The sequence below is a fragment of the Glossina fuscipes genome, unplaced genomic scaffold (genome assembly GCF_014805625.2).
Source record: "Glossina fuscipes isolate IAEA_lab_2018 unplaced genomic scaffold, Yale_Gfus_2 2, whole genome shotgun sequence".
Classification (NCBI taxonomy): Eukaryota; Metazoa; Arthropoda; class Insecta; order Diptera; family Glossinidae; genus Glossina; species Glossina fuscipes.
In genome coordinates, this window is record NW_023998416.1 from 18,249,382 (window position 1) to 18,270,477 (window position 21,096).

Genomic DNA, 21,096 nt, shown 5'->3' on the forward strand with positions numbered 1-21,096 from the left:
ACATACATATATACACATGTCACATTTATCGTATAATAAAATAGAAAAAGGGTTTCATTTGCGCCAACGCGCAATATGTATATACATATATTTATATTATATATATATACATATTTATATATATATATATATATATATGGGTATTATAAAGCAAATGAATTTCAATTGATACTCAAGTGCTTTGAAATTATGGAAAATAATCTCAAATAATTCATATACTTATTGATCTTAAAGTCAAATTTTAAAGGGGACTCTCAGAAAGGTTGCGAATGCCAGTTTTCTCGCCACTGCATTTCTGAAAGTTATACATTTCGTTTAGGCTAAAAAGCATTGGACTCGGATAAGCTTTTCGGTAAAGACCAAAGAGGTGGGCAAAAATTGTCAATGAAATCAATTTACATAATGTAAGATCAATCTAAAGTTAAAAAAATAAACTTAATCGCCAGCTATTCTAACTCTTTCCATTATCCAAAGTAAGTTCTAAAGTAAACAGAACTTCTTTAATTAATGGCTGCCTAAGCTGAACAACTAAACCCTTCTTCTAACCTTCTGTCGAATATGCATTCCATACTAAATGAGAGAGGCATGTTTATTGTATCGCTGCCGGACTCAATATTGAAAAGAACAGGGCGATGTTTAAATCCTAGTAAAAGTTTTATCGCAACTTTTTATTTTAATTGATGGAAAAAACTTGCATTGATGAGCGCTTTTTCCGCGGACGAGTCCAGAATGCGCGATTGACCCCCCGATTACATTGGAAGTCGAAATTAAATATGTTAGCAAAAACCACTCAAATCTATTATGTAACGTAGAATAGTGTTTTTTTCTTCGTTTATTTCTCTTTGAGTTTCTTGTTTGGGCTAAAAGCTTAGTCTACTTATATTACCTTATTATTGCCTATCACATAGGATTGCTGCCATTACTAAAACATATTCGGAAAGATTGGTTCATATTTATTCCGAAGAACTTAACTTATGACGAAGAACTGCAGCCAAAATTTACGCTTGTAAAGAATTTTTCAGCAAAAAGTTGCTTTTTAATTACTTGCCGCATTCACTGGTTGTTCACTACTGCGCGATTTCTGCGCAAAAGTGCATTCGTTAACAAAAGAAAAGAAACGACGTGGAACATTGCATTGAGTGAACAACTACCCTTTCAACTACAACAGTATAACCCGGCTTCTACATGACCAATTGCGTTGTGCTTTTCAACTCAGGCAACCATCATTGGGTCACTGGCGATCTCTCATCGGTAATACTAGATCTTCACATGTCGTAACGTAACCTTGTTAGTTCTTGCGTTTCCAACCTCACTTCTTCTCCAACATTTATTGCAATGATTATCAATTCAAAGATTCTACTGTACTCGAAATATATGTCGAGCTTCATGGTAACATAGGCAATTGCCGTCGAGATACACATGCTCGTGTAAGCATAAAAAAGAGTACAAATAATAATCTTTGGCTACCAGAACGCCACGAAGCGCGTCCTTACGAGGAGGAAAATTGAATCAGAGAAAAAAAGTTTGCTGGAAATTCAATTTAGTGTTGACAGCCTTGTTCAACTGTCGCAGTGTTGTGCGTTATGGATTTCTGCCGCCACGCCAAGCTCTTAAAAGGCGTATATATATGAAGGCGATGAGACCAATGTAATTGAGGGCAAATAGGTATAATGATTCTTCATTTTATAAAAAAATTCATCTTATTTGCTGATTACCATAACATAGTACAAAGAACGTTGTTGCAAATTTCATTGGAAGCTTAAATGAAAAGGCGCTTATTATTTGTTCACCTTAGTAGTATTTATTGACTAGACTTAGTCCAGAAGCACATATTACTTTCGTTTTGCATACGTTTGGCTTTTGGTCTATATTGAATCGTCATCTTCTTACGAGCATGAAGGAGAACTTTTCATTTCTTCTTTTGATAAGAGATTTGTGCCAAAATGACATTTGCGGTTAAAGTGATTAATGAAATGAATATGCATCTGTTAACTTTTTTGTTGAGTGAAATTCATTTTGATATTTACCGATCCATACTTCCCGTACTAACTATCCTTATTTTTTTGATTGAGCTTAGTGAATTAATTTAACTTCATAAACTCTTCCGCATCTTATGTAAAAACTTTAATGATGCATGCAATTTGCTTTGTACATCGAGCGCGCTTAATAGGGGCTAATTAAAATTGCCTTATTGCGTACGTTATAAATTATATGAGTTGCTAAGTGGGTTGTCAAGGCTGCCATGGTATATTTTTACATGTGCATATGTACACTTATACGTTCATGCAAAAGATGATAGTATATTCATATAGCAGTGTAAGTTTTCATGACTCCTCTTTCAGCAGCTAAAGTTCCTTAATACGAGTAATTGCAAACAAACAAAAAGTTATATATAACTCGAGCAAAATCATTTCGTATCCATCACTAGTTTTCATGTATACAACCAAAAAGTCATATACACCCAACTCCTTTTCTGAAATAACACGTCTTACGGTAATACGACCAAATATACTTTCTTCCGCGAATGTCTTGTTCTAGCACGAATCCAAAAAAAATATTTTTTAATTCGAATTTTCACAGTTCGTTACAGCAATAAAATAAAAAAGTCGGTCAGTTAAGGTCCTGTTGCTAATGACAGATTTTATAACAACAAAAGCATCAACAAACGAAATTTTTCAGTTGAATCAAATCCGACAGTTATGCTAGATATTTCCGGCCATTTTCGTCCAGCTCCCAATAAACGTGCATTCTTGTTCTCAAGCAGCGTTGAATAGTTGCTTTGTATATTTAGAGTTCTTTTATTTTACGCGATCTTTTAAAATTGTGCAAGATATGCCCAAATTTGCTATATGCCGGAGAATTAATTTTTACACGGTTTTCTAAGGAACGTTTTTACCACGTAAAAAGAGAGTTGGGTGTCACCAATTGTATTTTCTTATTCTACTTTATAGGTAATTATGCAAAGCAAAAGCAATATAAACAATACTCCACAATATTGATATAGAATTTACCGTTAACTGCGCCCGAATTTTCGGTCTCGGGAACTTTCCGATTTGTGATAAGTAGTTTATTAGAGGAAATTTTGACTTTATATTTTGACTATAATTTGGGAAAAAAGAGGAAATTAAAATGAAAAAAATTTTGATATTTACTTAGGGATTTTAAGAGACTGAATCGATTTCATTATTCACATTGATCAAGGGCATGCAGCTAAGTATGTACATGCAAAAAAGGCGCAGATCTAACACGCCAGCGGGATTTAATTTAGAAAGGCATTATTAATATCACTGTCTGATTGCCTGGACTTTAGGTTCTTGATCACCCGTATATGTTAGTGGGCGAAAGAGATATGTTCAAACTTTGTATTCGTGCGGATTGACAATAGCCAAAAAGTCCATAATCTCGCATAAATGGAGACAACGAGAAAGTCAATAACTAATTTATTTATATTTTATAAGGACATTATTTCTATGTTTATCAATATAATTAAAATTTTGGGTAATTAAAAAGTTTAGTCTTAATTCTTGTTTTTGTTGCATTAAACATATGCTCTTAAGTCGACTTATTTCCAAGTTGTTTGCTGTTCATGCCAGGCACGAATTGAAAATTAATTATATGCGCATTTTCTATGGGATTTTTCAAGAAATTTAAAACAATTAAACTGCAACAATGTAGAATAGTTTATGGCAAAAAAAAAAAAAAAAAAAAACAAGTCGAATATTTAAACATATCGACGAAACAGTCGCTGAGCGTAACATTTAATATTTTCGTAAACAAACATATTCAATGACGTTAATTATATATATATTTATTTGTTTATCAAGATTTCATAAGCAATTTTCCGGAATTTTGAAATGGACGAAGACTTAACGGCTGCAGTGTTTACTGTTACGGACGTGTTGTTTGAAATTCGTCAAATACTCTGACTCTCTCATATCAGCTTTTAATAAAATTCCTTACTCAATGCACTTGAAAGCTGCTTACATAAGGCTAAGCTTATCACTTCGTGGAAAGACGTTGCGGGTCCATTGAAAGCATGCGCGCGAAAGTGATCGTGTATAATTTGAAGACGACAAAAAAACTTTTGATAAAAATTTTATTCAAATCTTTATACTTCCCCATGTTCATAGTTCGAGAAGGTAGTAAGCCCTTATGAAAATATAGTTTAAAATAATTTCTCCACTCAATCCCTAAGCTTTGGGATTAAATAACACTTTGTCTACGATAAGGTTCCAAATTTTTTTTATCTTTTTTTGAAGTGAATTCCAGCCTTATTGTACAAATTCAGCTCAGTTGTATTACTTTAAGCCTAGGCATTCCTTGGGTGACAATTCTCCATACTCTACTTCTGATACAATAATTTCCTAGACCTAAATATTTTAATTTTTTTTTAAATTATTGTTAAAAAAGTATTCTTTTAAAATTAATGATAAGCTTTGCTCGGGCAGTTTTGCTGTTTTAGAACAACATGTAGAAGAACTATTACGGTTAAGGGATTTTTTAACAGTAGTGAAGTGAAAGAGGTCGAACGAGTCCTTATGAAGAAGTATTTGCTCAAAAGACTGACCTTGACTAACTACTTGAACTTCTGGACCCAAGCCATGTTCCATCAAAGTTCACTATTTCTTCAATAGCGAAAGAGATTGGAGGGAAGAGCTGTATGACTGATAGAACAAAAGTATGACAAGGAAATAGACTGGAAAAATTACCATTCAACCAGTTAGAACTTGGCCGTAATAAGTTTCGAGGAGAATATGGGTAAAGAGTTTCAGTTGCAATCATTTAATATTCAGCTGATGCAAGGAGAAATTGCAGGCGATAATCAAACCTCTCTTTCTTTCTTTCTCTTAATGCGAACTTAATCTAAATTCTGAACCTCTTTTATTTTTCAAAACAATCATAGGGCAAGAAATGGGGAAGGACTAATGTTTGGTATTTAAAACTTGTAAAAGAATTTCAACCAAAACAAGTAAAAATGTTAATGTTGGCAAAAGGCGACAGTTAAATGCGCTACACCACTTTGCCTAAGACAATTGTTATTTGTTTCCCTAATAAAATACCAGATACTACAGCTTGTTTCCATGTATAAGCGAACCGGTCGATATTGTGATATCTAAAAATTAGTCGCGCGGTCATATTACTCATCATAAAAAGCCTTACTTTTCATGAGCTTCCTTCCATGACTTCAGAAGATTGCCCTGGTCGATCCAAATTTTTCACTTATACTATAACTCAGCTATTTTTGTTACGAAAATCTGAAAACTTTAATTTTGTGCCATACATGAACATGTTTCAAAATAATTATGTTGGGAGTGATTGCAAGAGTAATACGATTTAAAGCATTTTCTATAACATCACTGCATCGAATTTCCTCAAATTGTTTCAAATAAAATGAACACAAATATGGGTTCAAAAGAACGGACACACAGGCGGAAAGACGAACTTAAATCGATGTAGAAAAAGGCTCTCAATCGATCGCTGTAATGGAAGATGAATCTATCTTCAGCTCTTTTGTACAAGACACATCTTCGAATAAACTTAATGTAGCACTTACCACAAATGCTGTAGAGTATACAAAAATGTGTTATTTTTGAGGTTAAGTTTGAAAGCACATACACTCTTATGGTTAAGTCTCAAATGAATTGTTAAACTAAAATTCTTTCGGATTTCAATAACTTTTTGGAAAAACATGTTAAAAACATCCAATTCCACAGCATACACTTAATTAATCTAGATATCTTTGCTATGACATGCAATAAATGCTGACGAATCATTACGAAAATGCGCAAGAATTTCAGTTCAACAACATCGTTAAAATGTATACATGTACGTGAGTGGGGGTTTCTTTTTTTTTTTATTTGTGGTTTTTCTCTTCAATTAGCAGCAAATCATCACATTCTTGTAGCATTCCTAATACAATTTTCGTATAGGCTACCATTAATGAATAATATTTTGGCATTTTAGCCAAATGAAATAAAATTTTACTTTTTATATTGTGCTAATTATTTAATAATTATTCTACTCATAGTCTACACTTATGAATGGACTGTAAATTCTTATATCCTCGCATTATTAAATATTGTATTATTTGCCATTGCATCACTTTTAAAATTCGATTTTCCGCAACACTCGAACATGTGGTTGATATCAAGCAGATGAAAAACCCCCCAAGATGAGCACTTGACCCTGCAACACCCACAAAATGAAAACAAAAAAATTCGTAAAAGACTAGCCCACACACACATGCCGCGCTTTTTGAAGATATGCTGATATCTGGAATGAAACACGTTGAACAATAAAGTTTATTTATTATATAAGTATAACCTACTTATTGCATCTCTCTATAGGGAGGTTAGCCTGTATATATCTGCCGAAAAATACTAAGGGACATGTTTATTTTTTTTTTTTTTGCAATGAGCAATCATTTAGGGGATGCTATCTACCTACGCGAAACAAGTGGCGTGATAGACAGGCTGGAAATGTCCGCGGTCGATAGTGACGTGGCGCTCACCCGATCGATAAATCTTACGTATTTATCGGCCTAGCTACTCGCTATAGCTATGATAACACATTAATCGTACTTAAAATATGGTCTACCGCACTAAGGGTTGAAGCCGGATATGTTCATATGATAATCGCACAATCTTAACTGCTTGGCTATGCAATCGAAAAGTTAATCAGTTGTTTGTCACTTTTCCTACATAAATTATATATAATATATATAAAATATATATAAAATACAAGATATATGTATGTAAAGTTATACATATTTCTCTCTGCTCACAACAGGCACATTTTTTATGATGTTAATATCTCTCCTTTCTGGTTAGCATCTAATGAAAATGTACTTAGAACATAGACAAATGAAGCGAACGAAACCAAACATGGCCTATTCTACAAGGGTATGAGGAGGTAGGGTGTGTTGGAAAATACTGATGGTAAAGTGAATCATTGAACAGTTGTAAGCCAAAATAATATTGGTATGAGGAAAGAGCAAAAGTAAAAGTGGAGGAAATTAAAAAGCGATGACATAATAAAAGACAGAATAAATAAACAGCGAAGTTGACCTAATATCTCGTTTCTGTATGCTGAAGAAATGTTAGTGAAGTATTTCAAATTTCTATTTCTAAGGTATTCTTTCATGTCATTACTTGACGCAAACAGAAACATTTAAAGCATCAAAGTGGACAGGGCCCACTATTAAATACCTTACACCTTTTCCCTTCGTATCACGACTTTTCATAAACGCGGTCCGGTCTGAACCGTTTTCAATAAGGTTCGCTCTTAGATCAAACCACATCGGTGTACAAACTTTCATCAAAACTTAGCGGTCAGTAGGTTGAACTCAAGAAAACAAAACGGACAGCCGGACAGACAAGCTTAAGAAGCTTCGGAAAGTGATACTAAATTAATGGGTATAATAAAAAATGGATCTATTCGAAGTCCTACTGGATGTTGCATACATCCGCACAAACTTAATATACCCTTTTACCACCAGTGGCGTATTGTTGCTATCTATCTACACAATTGTTTGTTTTTTTATTTAAATTGCTTTATCATTTATTATAGCTGACAAATAATAAACGGAAATACTAATGAGTTGGAACCGATGACAAGTCAGTTAACTAAATCAAAAATTATTAAAAAAAATTACAAAATAAATTAAACCGCATTTTTCAATAATGCAATATATAAAGAGAAAAAAACCCTGAAGCCAACAAACAAGTGTAATACATCGATTAAAAAAAAGAAATATAATAAAATAAGCTATCACTTGTTCGTAAGTTGTAGATCATAAAATTACAACACGATTTATGAAAATAAAAATTTAGTTATGATGTACGTGGCATCACTGAATTGTAGTGCGTCTTATCATATCCCGAATTTTCTCACCTTGAGCTACTAATTTGTTAATATTTTGTTTCGATTATTTCCAAACTTCAAACTTGAAAGGGTCCAAAAATAAATAATTTTCGCTTCAAAAGCCTGATACCAGATATAGGTTACCAAGTCCAATGTGCGAGAGCCTACATACGTACATTGCGAAACAAAAACAATTTTCCCCTGAACAAACTAAATGTTTGATTTTTTTTGTGAAGATATAGGAAAATCAATCATTAAAGTGGCCTCTATCACGACCCAGTCATCTACTTGGAAAATCCAAAAGTCTCCTCCGACATTTATATTTCTTATAGGTGTGCAAGAGAAAGACATCACGTCGCTATCATCAGAATTTGTAGTGAGATGGTGGTTTTATAAATGGCCAACAATGTTTAAAGACGACTTTAAAATTTTGATCTTAAGTAGAATTTATTTCATAAAAGAAGCAAACATTTACCTCACAGAGAATGAGAACAAGCAGATATTACATTCAGTAGCACACTCGCCGTCGGTACATAGATCCAAGTTGGGACAGAAGTCCGAAATCACAACAAGCACACAAAAGCTTGACACATACGCCTAGATATGGTGAACATACCTAGTTTAATATACGGATCATGCGAAGCTTTAATGATTGACAGTTAATTTAAACATCGTCCGTGTAATATAGAGAGTCTACTGTATCCAAAAGTAAGATCATCATAATTTTTTCTTTTTCAATCTATTATTCCAAATCTTCGTCGTCTTAACAGTAATTCTCGAACTTAAATAATATTCCTTGTCCACAGTTTGGTCCGGCGAAAAGGAATTCATAGTGCACAACGCCACAACAATCGAAGAAAACCGCTAACATCACCTGGTTTTTGAGCGATTTTATCGCGATTGTTACGATTTTGGCTCATCTTTTCCACGATTTTCGCTCGATTGATCGATTATTTGCAAATTATGTAAGTCTTCCGTAATGACGCGTTTTATAACGTATTAATAGTCAAGAAGCACGATTTCACAGACGTAGTAAAAATTGGAATAAATGCTTTTTGTGTCGTACAAAACCAAGGGGAGATGAAACACTAACGACGTATGTGATTTTAAATTTGACCTAAATGTCTACCAGAGTGCTACCGATTTACAAAAACCAATTTTTCTGATATTCGATATGCCCGTGAAATCTAACTTAAATACTGATCTTACCGTTTAGTCACGATATTATCAATTAGACTTTTACAAAGGTTGGACTGAATGGGGCTGAAAAGCCGAGTTTTATGAAAATAAAGTTATTGGGAGAACGATTGGGAACATTGAAGTTTACCTCAACTAAAAGTCACTTGTGAGCCTATAGTATTGAAAGCTGTTTTAAGCTGTTTAGTGAATTTTTTTCCCCGACTTTCCCAAATTTGTTGACAAAAGAAGCATCATTGGCTTTTAATTCCATCACCCAGTATTCTTAGTCGTGGCTAACAACTTTTGTATTTGTTTATATGTTGTTGTTATTGTGAGGCTGTCAAAATCTTGCACATTTTATGAAAGATACTTGTATTCCACCTGGTTTAGATGCGTCATTATTCTTTGACAAATTTGAGCTCTGATGTACCCATGAAAACAGTGAAACAACGCATTCAGGTAGGATAGTCTGGAATATCGTCATGTAAGTAGGCAAGGAGGTAATTCTTTTTTTTTTTTTCTTTATGAAAAAGTTTATTTACTCTTATACTTTAAGTATAAATGAAAAGTACTTGAAAAACTGTCAATAAAATTAATATTTCTTGTAAACTCTTGAATTTAATGGACAATTTGTGTTGTTATGTTTCGTTCCTGCTTCTAAGAAAATGCCATTCACTAAACAAAAAACAGAAAAAAGAAAACTAAATAAAAAATCATTCTTAACATTTCCTACAGCAACAACATAGCATAATATAAAAACAAATGAAAATGTTTTAAATCTTTAAGTGATTTGTATGCAGCTCAGATTACATTAACGTTGCTTTTTGTTATTATTTCTATAAACATCATCGAAGGTATATCAATGTTGTCATGCTTGCTGCAGCTGCGTTTACGATACGTCGTTATTGTGTATACAGGCAACGACTCGAATATTAAGATTTTGGATGGATATGAGAAAATGTTTACATTTCGATCTAAATATAGGTTAAACCGTAGTAATCCTAATGAACAAACAACGTTTGTTGATGGTAGACTAAGTGAGTACATATTGGATGAGCCTAAGTAGATATATAAATTAATTAAGGCTAAGTAAATATTTAAAAAAAAACCTAAGATCTGATTAACATTTCTATTATGGAATCTTTTACGTGAAATTTTACAACATAGATAATAGCTGCTGAGTGTTGAGTGATTCGGTGTAGTCCTAGTACAACTTTTTCTCGGTTTATTTTTGTTTTTCTTTTTCTTCTCTTTTCTTTTTTTTTTTTTGTTCGTTTAAAAGATCTCTTTTTCTCTCTAGCGAATCCACAAATACATTATGCGCATGAATGCTTGTAACTTGTGAGCTGTCATTCTACAAGTAATGTTTTGTATCCTGTTTGTGTGCTCTATGTATACTATGTTTATGTTGCATTGCCTACAAAAAGATAGGTTCATCCGTACATACATACATACATACATACATACATACATACATACATAATTTGCTGTTTGTGTTCTTTTCATTTACTGAACATGATTATTTTTACGCCGTATACGACACATGTGTTGTATTGGAATTTAAGATTTTATACGTTGCTTACCCACATCTTTACATGCATACCTATCTACCTATACATGCATGATTGCCCAGATATGCAACTATTTTTAGTTTACTTATATACATAAATATATACAATGTACATATGGATGTTTATCTAGCTTAACACACATTTATGATGATATGATTGCGTATATGCTTTTATGCTTTTGTGTATATAGTAAGCATTTTCCAGTTGTCTCATTAAAAATTCTTTTCTTTCCTCTCGTTGGATTTTCTTTTCATTACTTTTATGTGTGGTGCTCGATAGAAATCTTAGATTGTAATGAACCGAAATTTTTATACCCCATACATTCAGAATTGCGCATATAGCACAACTCAAGAAATATATTCGCTTTTGATCACAAGGATATATTCGAATGAATGTTTTAGTAATGGCAGCTCGTACATCCCTTTGTGGCCCATTACCTGAACTCTCGCATGCTTTCACATTCAATACTTTTCAGTTTCTGTTTTGGAATTTATGAGTGGCGCTTAATGTATGTTTTTGTGTGTACAAAACTTATTTAGTTTGTGTCGAGGTGAAATCTAATCTTGAATATAGTCATAATCCAATTGTTTAACTATTTGAGTATAAATTCTAAAAACTTTGTCTTCATCGCTTTACGAGCAGTACACATTATTTGAAGCAATCAGCTCGAAAATCTATTTTGTAATCGTTTGCAACGGTATTTATTTTTTTAATGCCTAAAGCACACATAGGTTACATAAAGAAGCGATCAGCTGATACGGTTACGTCCGTCAAGCTAGCCAATCGTATCTTTGCTGGTCATCTGTCAACCTTGTTAAATATACCAGCATCAGCTTAATAATAGACTCGATGAGTCCGCTCTTAAATTCCTTTAACATAATAATTAAAAGACGATAAAGATTAATATAAAAAAAAATTAAATATTATTATAATATTAATATTACAGTAGTTGAAGATCTGCAGCAGATATCTAACTCTTTCGTCATTGCGAAACGGACCCATTCACAAGATGCCCTTTTTTCTATGTATTGGCTGGTTTCATTTCAAGGCATATTTTTGATGTCCACTGGCACTTCAACGGAAAGGAAGAATGCAAGTCGTGACCCCATTGGCTGTGGGACAGTTTGTGGAATGACATTTAAAAGGGACATAACGTTACGTACAGGATAAAATGACAATACGGCATTATGGGTTCCCACAGTAACTCCTGAGTAACTCTTCCGCTCTAATTCAAATCGGCGAGGATTCAATTCAAACAAAACATTATTTTCCATATATTTGCCATAAATTCAAAATTGCAATCAGCACAGTTTTCACTGCGTGGATACCACACACAATTGGATTCAACGTATTTTGGCAGGACTGGTAGCCTTGAAATATGTTTATTGTGGCAGAGTTGCTTGTGCTTTAATGTCGCAAGAAGAATTTTCACGATCTCAATTTCTGATTTCCGTTATTTTGTTGATGTTGATCGAAATACCAGTGCCAAACGAATAGACGACTTAAAATCTCATGTTGGTCGCGACCAAATTTTTAAGCATATAAAAGTGCCATGTTTTATAAAAACTTCATATAAAAATTTTGGAATTGTAGGCTTTAAGATGTTGCCTAACTTTAAAAATAATACTGGTTACGACAACACGTATTAGTAGGTGAGAATAGCTCACGACTGATAGAAGGATTTGAAAACGATTGACATTTGAATTTTTTAGCAGAATTGTATGAAAAAAAGGATCATCTACACCATGCATTGCCTTGCACAGCGAATAAAAAAGAAAGGAAAAACCTTCGTTTATATGCTAGTCAACCCCGTCTACAAGAAGCGAACTAAATTTTTATAAGCTCAATTCTTTAGTTGAAGCTTTGAGATAAAAACGACGAAAGTCTGATGTAACCATAATAAACCAAACGGAGATCAATGAATTTTTCAAAAGCTCTCTCTGCCAGTTTTATTCGAACTGTAAGGACACTTTGGAAAAATATTGTTCGCATATTGTGTTCGCATATTAGACTAGAAAAAAATATATACATATGTAAAGTAGCCAAGCAAAGTCTACATACATTTTTTGTTTTCTAACTCTATCTTAAGTCAAAAAAATGTTGAATTATTATTTAATAGCAGTTTTCGTTTTTTAAGAATTATATTTTCTGACGCTCAATCTATGAATGTAGGTGTTAATAAAACAAACTTCAGCTTTTCCTACTGCATGTAGACTTTATTGGACTACTGTATATTTACAGATATACGCACTAAACAACTGCGAATGGTAAACTAATGGTCGGCGTGCCATTAAATTTCAACACCTTTCGTTTGAAAGTTGGTGCAACCTGATACTCATATGAGTTCATCAATAGTGGCGACATCTATATGTCATCCTAGTGAACTTATTAAACGCTGTGTTATATTGAAGACTTGAGGCTGAGGATTGTTTGAAATGCGACTCGCCCGTCGAAAATTCCCACTGAACAAAAGATTCATATATTATGTCAAAGTATATGGCACATAAAACATATATGTATGTATATATATATATATTTATATACATATATATATATTCGATATAATAGCATGGTCTTCAAAACGTTCGAGGCAGAGAGCATATTTTTCATTCATTACTTTCTGAATATAGTGTTGTATCGCATGGAAAACTAAACTAAAACTAAACTGAACATGTCCCTATAGTGCCTACTATAGGGACATTAAGATTAATGCCTTCGATCAAAGCTCAACATTTTCTTCCCAAATTATACAACATCAATCGGAATAGATTTTACGTATGTGTGTGTGTCTAAATCATTCGAAAAAAGTAAAATTATCTCTCTTTCTTGTGACACAAATCTACAATCAGAAACGGCTATTTCGCATACATGTGACGGTTGATAGCAAACGACCTAATAGTTTAATGTCAATTTGGCTCGAAGCTCAAAACTTTTTAGACATTTTATATTGTTTTAATTAATTGCATGTTAAATAGCAAACGACAAAGTAGTGAGTTATTTACAGTAGACGTATATATATATAGATATATATGTGTGTACACATAGGAGAGAACATAAAGAGAATAAAAAATTCAAAAATTCAGAAAATTATTAAAATATGATTTTATTTTTTTATATATTGTATTTACCGTGAGCCTTCTTTTTTCTGGATTTCGGCGCCATGTCTCGTTTTTAAGAAACTTGTTGAATTTAATAAACAGGAACACAGGCAACGTAGTCGTCGTTGTCGTCACACAGGCCAACAATATCAACAACAACGCCCGTAACAACGCGTTTTAAAACGTTTTTCTTACGTTGTTCCTCTTCAATAATATTGCTCAGTTTGTTTGCAAGGTTTGTTTGTTACCTTCGGACTGGTACTACTATAAGGCAGTAGTAATACACACACACACACACACGAGCACACACACACACACACACACAGATGGGAAGATGAAATGATATTACGACGTTCAAATGTTCTTTTATTCCGTTTATTTTGTTGTGGTTTTTCCTTTTATATATGCATATATATATATATATGCATTTACTCATGTATATATAGAGATTGGAAAGCAAAAACAAACGTAAAAGTGAGAGAATTCGTAAAACAAAAGCCAATGACGTTTGATTTGTTTTTTAGTTTCTTTTCTCTAAAAACAAAAACAAAAAACAGCGTAAGCTATGCTGCTGCCACTGAATAAAGTAAGGAAGCAACGAATCGCAGAGTAAAGGAAGTAACAGCGAATGTGTACACAGAAAATAAATTGTTGCACGAACGCGTTTCTCCAATAAAAACAGAAAAGGATTTTTTTTTTTTTTTAGTTTTTTTATTTACTTCTTCTCAATATTTGGAATTTTAGGAAAAGAGCACCTTGGCAATAACGCTTTGTTGTTATTGTTATTGTTGTTGCTGTTGTAGTTGTTACTTCGAAAGGTATCTTTTTAGACTTGACTGTTCATTATGAGGTTGATGATGATCAACATCACATCGTGGCTTCAAGATATGAGATGACGGTCAGATCACGGTTGCCTGTAAGCACAAACCAGCCAAAGCCAATAACACGGTCACAACGGCGTCGCTAAGGTTTTATTTCTTTTTATAGCCTTTCGCGTTCTTTCTGCTTTTGTTTTTGACAACAACGCAAAGAGCGTATTATGAAGTTACGATAAAGGAGGGGGGAAGAGCGCAAATGATGCAATCTTTAAGGTTAAGGAGAAGATTTAATTTTTTGTTTTTATTATTGTTATGTCTTTTCTCAGTTGTCTTGATTCGTACCACTATGTTCACAAAAGTAAATAAAAGGAACAAAAAACATTTGTGCTGAAATTTTAAGTTCACAGCTTTGATGGTTTTGTTTTTCTTCTCATCTTTTTTCTTTTCTTTTTTTGTATACAAAAAATTTCGTACAATTTTTTTTGTTTTGTTAAATATTTATTACGTTTCTTCTTTTACTCTTGTCGCTGTTGCTTTTGTTTTTTTTTTTTTTTGCTGCAGATGATGTTGATTATGCTGAGGAATAATGTTTGGTGTGAGCTCGTGATCACCACGTTGAGTATAATTACAGGCGAGAAGTGGCGATACATAGAAAATCAGGTGAAATTTAATCCATGGGGATTTTATATTAAATTGAGAACTAAAGGATATGTTTCGTCTTTTTAATGACTTTTAATCATTATTTTTAATTTTTCCTTTTTGAATTTTTTTTTTTTTTTTTGTCTTTTTGTAAAGTTTGTTATATAATTTTGTTTGCTTAATCTCGATTATTCCGTGTTCTCAAACTTTCTTTATTTAGGATTATATGCCATTTTTCTGATTATGTAAATAGTTTTCTGTCCTTGCGACATAAAATGAAACAACGTTTTTTTAGTTTAACTTGTAACTTTCAAGTGGTTAAACGATAACGTTTCCTAATCAAGCTCGCTCAAAGCAGAAGTCATTTGTTTATGGAGTACATTGCACACACTTTCATTCAGTGTACGACTAGAGTCTGTCCTTACATTTGGGACCTTTAATCAATATGAAATTCGATTTTTTCGCCCTTACTAGGGTAAGAGTCATTTCCTTTCGTGTACATGGGATCTTTAACCAGCGTGAGATTCTTTTCAAGGTAGGAGCCTTAAACCAGTGCATCGCAACTATTCGTATTCTTAAAACTCAAAGTCAATATTAAACTCGAAAACGTAGTGCGGCAGAATCTCCTTCTCCGGGGGCTCGAGTTCGATTATTTCCTTCAAGCTTTTTCTTTGGGATTTGAATTGCTTCGCGCTATTAGAATTTTTCATCAATGTCAAATTTTATTCACTTTACATGAAAAATAAATAAAATAGTTGCCTAGAAATAGTCTTCTAAGTGAAGTTGATTTCCCCCTTTCAGAAGTAAGAATGGGTTTCCTTGCTTTTATAATACGGGCAACTTTGTTGTAAGATTGAAGAAAATATTTACTTATCTGAAACAATAAGTCTGTAAGAAAGAAATTTGGAACAACTCCAAAGTAACTTCTCTCGAATGCAAAAAAAGGAGAAAAAGAGTAAAAGCAATTAGTAATGAATTTAAATCAAACAACTCTCCTAACTGTGATTAATCGAATGTACTTGCACAATAGAGTTTTCCAGAGTCTGTCAAATCATTCTAAAAACGATATTCGGTATAGTATTGTTCAGTAAAACGAATCGAAATATCAAATATTTTTCTTTTATCTGCCTGAGTGGCTGAGTAATTAAAGAATCTCGAGCAACAACGCAATGGTCGTGATTTCAAATATCAAGTGCGGTAGGGTTTTCAATAAAGTCGATAGCCCGGGATGTTAGTGCTTTATGTCTTTATATCTTTGAATATATATCTCTGACTAAACTAATTGTAATAATAATAACATTATTTTTTAACCCAAAAATCGTCCTTGCATGTTGCTATACCTTTGTCCACTCAAATGCGAAAAAGGTTGTGTAGTTAGCCTTCCTCGCCATTTCAATTGTTTCGCCAAAGATTCTTTTTTTTCGAGGCTGAAAAATGCCTAAGAATAGTTCTTTTTGCGTTTTATTTCTCTAAGAAGGGAAAATTTGTGATTTTCTTTCGCACTAACCTTTGAAAATGCTTCGGATAAATATTGCGTACGTTGAAAACGATTAACTCTAATACAAAAAGCATTAATTAAACGTTTCAGTGAACGAGTGAAATGAGCAGGCGATCCCAGCTCACTATTTACAAATAACCATTTTATTTCGGAAGATATCTTTATTTGCAGAAAGGAAAGGTTAAAAAAACGATTATTGAACTCATTTCTTCTTCATCTTTTGCGACGAGTCAACTTTGTTGATAAAAAAAGGATTGAGACACTTTTAGGCAGAATTTAACTTGTGTTAAGTTTCGACTTTCCATTTTATTGTACAGAGTTGGAAGGTAATTTGTATGATTCGTATCATCGAAATGGACACAGAAGCCCAGTTTATAAAGAATTCTGAAGCCATTTTGCTACAAGTTGCAATCGGAGTTTGGTCTACTCTAGTGGGTGTCAATTCCTGTAGTGTTAACAAGGGGACAATGGCTAATCCATTCAAAGGTCCTCTCCTTTTAAGAATAAGCCTTATAGAGTATTTTGAACAAAAAAAATTCTCTTATCAGTCTATTATTCAATAATTTCTTGTTGGTAATTTTAATTTGTCAAGATTTGCATTCAATTGATAGTTGTTGCCGAGTTATCACTTCACCTTTCACCAATTTTCTTTATGTATCCGGACAATAAAGGCAATTTAAGATTGTCCTTATCCTCTAGAGAAGGGAAGAAGGGAACAATGGAACGGATGTTCTGTCTCCTCTTTACGAAATTTTTTTTAAAGCTTTAAGACTTTAAAAAAATAATCGACTCTTTCCCGATGTATATTCCAGGTGCAATGCGAGGCTATTTGCGTTTATCAAATCTGTTAATCTCAGGCTGGTTCAGAGGGTTAATCCAAAATGTGGTTCCTTGAAAACGTTAAATTTGTGAAAATTCAAATTCCCACTTCGCCTTAAAATGAACAAAACTTCAGTCTTTATTGGATAGTTGAGATAAATATTAAGCGGCAGTCGCATAAGGGCAGACTTGTCAACGAATCGGAGTTACTGTGTTTGTCAACCAATTTTGTTTTTGATAGTTACAAGCGTCCATACAAATCTCTTTACAAAGCTTTTTTGTTTTCCTTACTCGACATAAAATATGATAAGTATTTTTCATATATTTTTAATTTTATTCAGAATTTATATTTTTAGCCACGACACGTAACTTAGTCGCGTATAGCATTATTGTCTTTTTTTTTTAGTGTTTCTATACGATTTTGTGAAGTAGTGATAGCACAGGAACGAACAAATGAATTAAAATGCACACAGGCGAAATAATACCTCTGTTGTCTCAAACCATTAAACATTAAATAAAATGCGCATCCCGAACGCGAATAAATGAAAATTTTTATAAATGTTTACCCCGAATTGTTTAACATACCACACACTCACAATAAGCATTTATGCATCTAAAAGTTAGTGGATAGAAGGCATACGCGTTTTTTTACGCATTAAACCCTCCCTACTGTATACTGCAGTGTAGTTTATATTAAAAATATATGTTGAAGTTCTTCCTCTCTTCAAATTGTTTTGCTGCGCACACTTATTTCTATTTACCAATAAATAGTAAAAATTTTATGCTTTGATTTTGTTGTTGAATTTATGAATGAATGTTAAATAATTTGTTTTTTTTTTTATATTTGCACTTTAAAACCAAAACGGCGACGAAAGAAAAAATACGAAATTATCATAAAGATTTCAATACAAAAATACAAATTTCAGTTTTTTTTTTTTTTTTTTTTCTTAATCAACGCGAATGCCGTATAAGCGAAAGGAAATGAAAAAATAAGCCGTGTCAGTGGAAATTTGCGACGCGCAACTACATCATATACCAACAAAAAAACAACAACTGATCCAATACACATATACTTGCATTTATATATAGCTATGGTTGCTCAAAAATTTTACGCTCAAAAATTAAATTTATTATTCTCAGCATTTATTTTTGCATCTAGATAAGAATGTACGGCAAAGTTAAGTTTACGCTCAGATATTGTATTTACTGCTCTCAGCTTATTGACTTGAATTAAGGGATAACTGTGTAACTTCTCTCTCAAATTCAAAACTGACGGACGTTATTTGCCAATTTGCAATACTATTATTCAAAAGCAACTGAAAAAATCTACAAAATGTTTAGATTTATATTCACGTAAGCAATTGTTGAAAGGTGGTGATTCCCTCTCCCTTTCTTTCTTCCCTCTTTTTATGACGAGAAGAAATCTGCTCTCAGAGAAAAAGAATTGTACAATGCAGTGCAAACGCAGCAATGAAAAACTCTCCGCTCAGAAAATTGATTCAGTCCGTTTCTTGGATGCAAGTAGCCTTTCTCTCAAAAACGAAAAGTGGGAGAATTTCTGTTGGCACACACAGAGTAATGCGGTGTTTTGATTACGCGGAGCAATTGGATAATTGGCTTGTTCATTTATTCTCATTTAAATAAGAAATTTTCTCTCTCGGACAAGAGCGTAACAGAGTAAGGTAGAAAAATGCACTCTCATCCACTCAGTTCACTCAATTGAAAGGAATAAGAAAATGAACTTTTTTTTTGTTTTTTGCTTGTTTGTTGTTTTATCCTCCCTTTCTTCTAAAGCCATACACAAACTTCTCAATTCTCTTTACCTTTCTTTTCAGCGTTGTTATCATTTATTTGTTGCTATTCTTATTGCTGTTGTTGATTTCCCTGCTCTTTTTTATTGACTGACATATCTTTTTATTCCATCTGATAGCTAAAGCAATTTCTGACTCTTTGTATTTTATTCAAGTTTTTGGCTGCGGATTGCTGCGCACACATGTGTACATATATACATAGTATTTTGTATGTTATTCTTCTATATTTTATTCCTTATCCTATGCGTGTATGCACAGTGCATATCTCTTTTGCAGCACATAGCCCGATGCACAGAGTGTTGGTAAACGATGGTTTTTATTCGTTTTTGATAATACGCAGGACTACTGGTCAGACTGCATGCAAGTTGCTGTGTTTAAAATCACGTTGTGAATAAAATGTATCATTAAGGGCAACACATTAAAATCTCCCTAATAGTGATTAGATATAAAAAAAAGAGGGGACGTGCTTACACACTGTCTGCAATTTTCTTTCAGACGTTGAGAGAATGCAAGAACAAAATAAAATTACCAAAAATTTACGCCTTTCATAAACCATTTTGATACATACGCATGCTTACAAAAATTATCAGGGCAGCATAATGAGCACTGCCTGATGCAAGGCAGTCGTAATCATATATCAAAGATTAAAAAATATGAAATGAGAAGATAAAAAACATCGTAATGTTTAATTATATCTGGAAGCAGCAGCTAGCGGTTCGATTTTTGGTTTTCCAATTTCGGTTTACAAAAAATGTAGAGCGTTTTATATCGTAAATAAAATCAGATTGAAGCACATAGTTAATCGAGGCTTTTAATGCGATGTAATATAAAAACTATCCGCAATACGTGCATACTTCCATATAATTATATTTCACTTTGGCAATGGTGAAGAAAACCGGGGGGTTTACGTTTCACTCATTGCGAAATGTTGTACTTGCTTATACTTTGCCATCGTAACAAGGACGTAACGCGCGGCTATTCCCCAAAAATAACACAAATTTCATTAAAAGTTTTACATTTTTGGTATGCGCAACATTTTGTGGCGATTTAATTCTGTTCGGTCCTCCGACTATTCATGGTCAAAGCTATTGAAAAATAAAAGTTGATGGATCTACATTCCTAGAGAAGATCTTCAGGACAAGTTTTAAATATGATCATGCGCAGTAAATAATCACGAAGATGCATAAAAGGTAAAGAAACGTACCTTAAGACCGATGTTAAATGTGAATCTGAAAGTTCTTTTTAATACTTATCAAAATCTTCATTGCAAAGACGAGCGCGATTCGCCAGAAAACATGTGCACAATGGCAAAACACTTCACCCTTTCAACAAAAGTGTTAAAGCCTCATACGAACCTGATATTTTGATGCATGGATGAGCATGAAACTAGCGCGCTAAAGCCAATACCAGTTCTTCACCTTTTATATCCATTACCGAAAGATATACATTCTTCATAAGCATCAAACTCTGATTCGATTTAAGTTTTGACGGTCTGTCCCTCTGCGTAATGGTTGTTGTTAATATTCTACTGTACATATCTCTGTCTGCTCGATTGTCTCTACGGTAACCATTCTCTCGTCCGCAAAAATGAACATAGCGCCATTTTTTGCAAAACAATTTGAAACTGGCCTAAACCGATCACAGGGTCCACCTAAAAGCGGTTGACGAATATCTAGATTGTAACCCAACTACGGGGATATATATTTGATTCTTCATATTTTTGATGCTTAATAAAACGCATAGAAGATGTCATAGTCCATCTAAAGTTTTGTTCTCACAAATAGCAAGTTGTCAGTCTAT

General features: G+C 33.2%; 1 protein-coding gene and 1 long non-coding RNA gene across 6 annotated transcripts in view; both read right to left on the reverse strand.

Annotated features, from left to right (window-relative positions):
• The window catches only part of LOC119632942 (bone morphogenetic protein receptor type-1B), an 85,295-nt gene extending 70,278 nt beyond the window's left edge, over positions 1–15,017 (reverse strand). For both annotated transcript variants that reach the window (XM_038026107.1, XM_038026108.1), the window contains exon 1: positions 13,742–15,017. In XM_038026107.1, the coding sequence (XP_037882035.1) occupies positions 13,742–13,775 (34 nt within the window). In that variant the 5' untranslated portion in view covers positions 13,776–15,017. The remainder of the gene's footprint in view (positions 1–13,741) is intronic.
• Positions 15,018–15,068: 51 nt separating this feature from the next.
• LOC119632943 lies at positions 15,069–18,804 on the reverse strand. 4 transcript variants are annotated; one of them, XR_005246836.1, is made up of 2 exons: positions 17,777–18,804; positions 15,069–15,430 (listed from the first exon to the last, which is right to left on the reverse strand). It is a non-coding gene; the product is annotated as an uncharacterized LOC119632943 (long non-coding RNA). The 4 variants fall into 4 exon arrangements; XR_005246834.1 differs by having other exon boundaries at positions 15,069–15,425; positions 17,696–18,804; XR_005246835.1 differs by having other exon boundaries at positions 17,696–18,804.
• Positions 18,805–21,096: the final 2,292 nt, after the last annotated feature.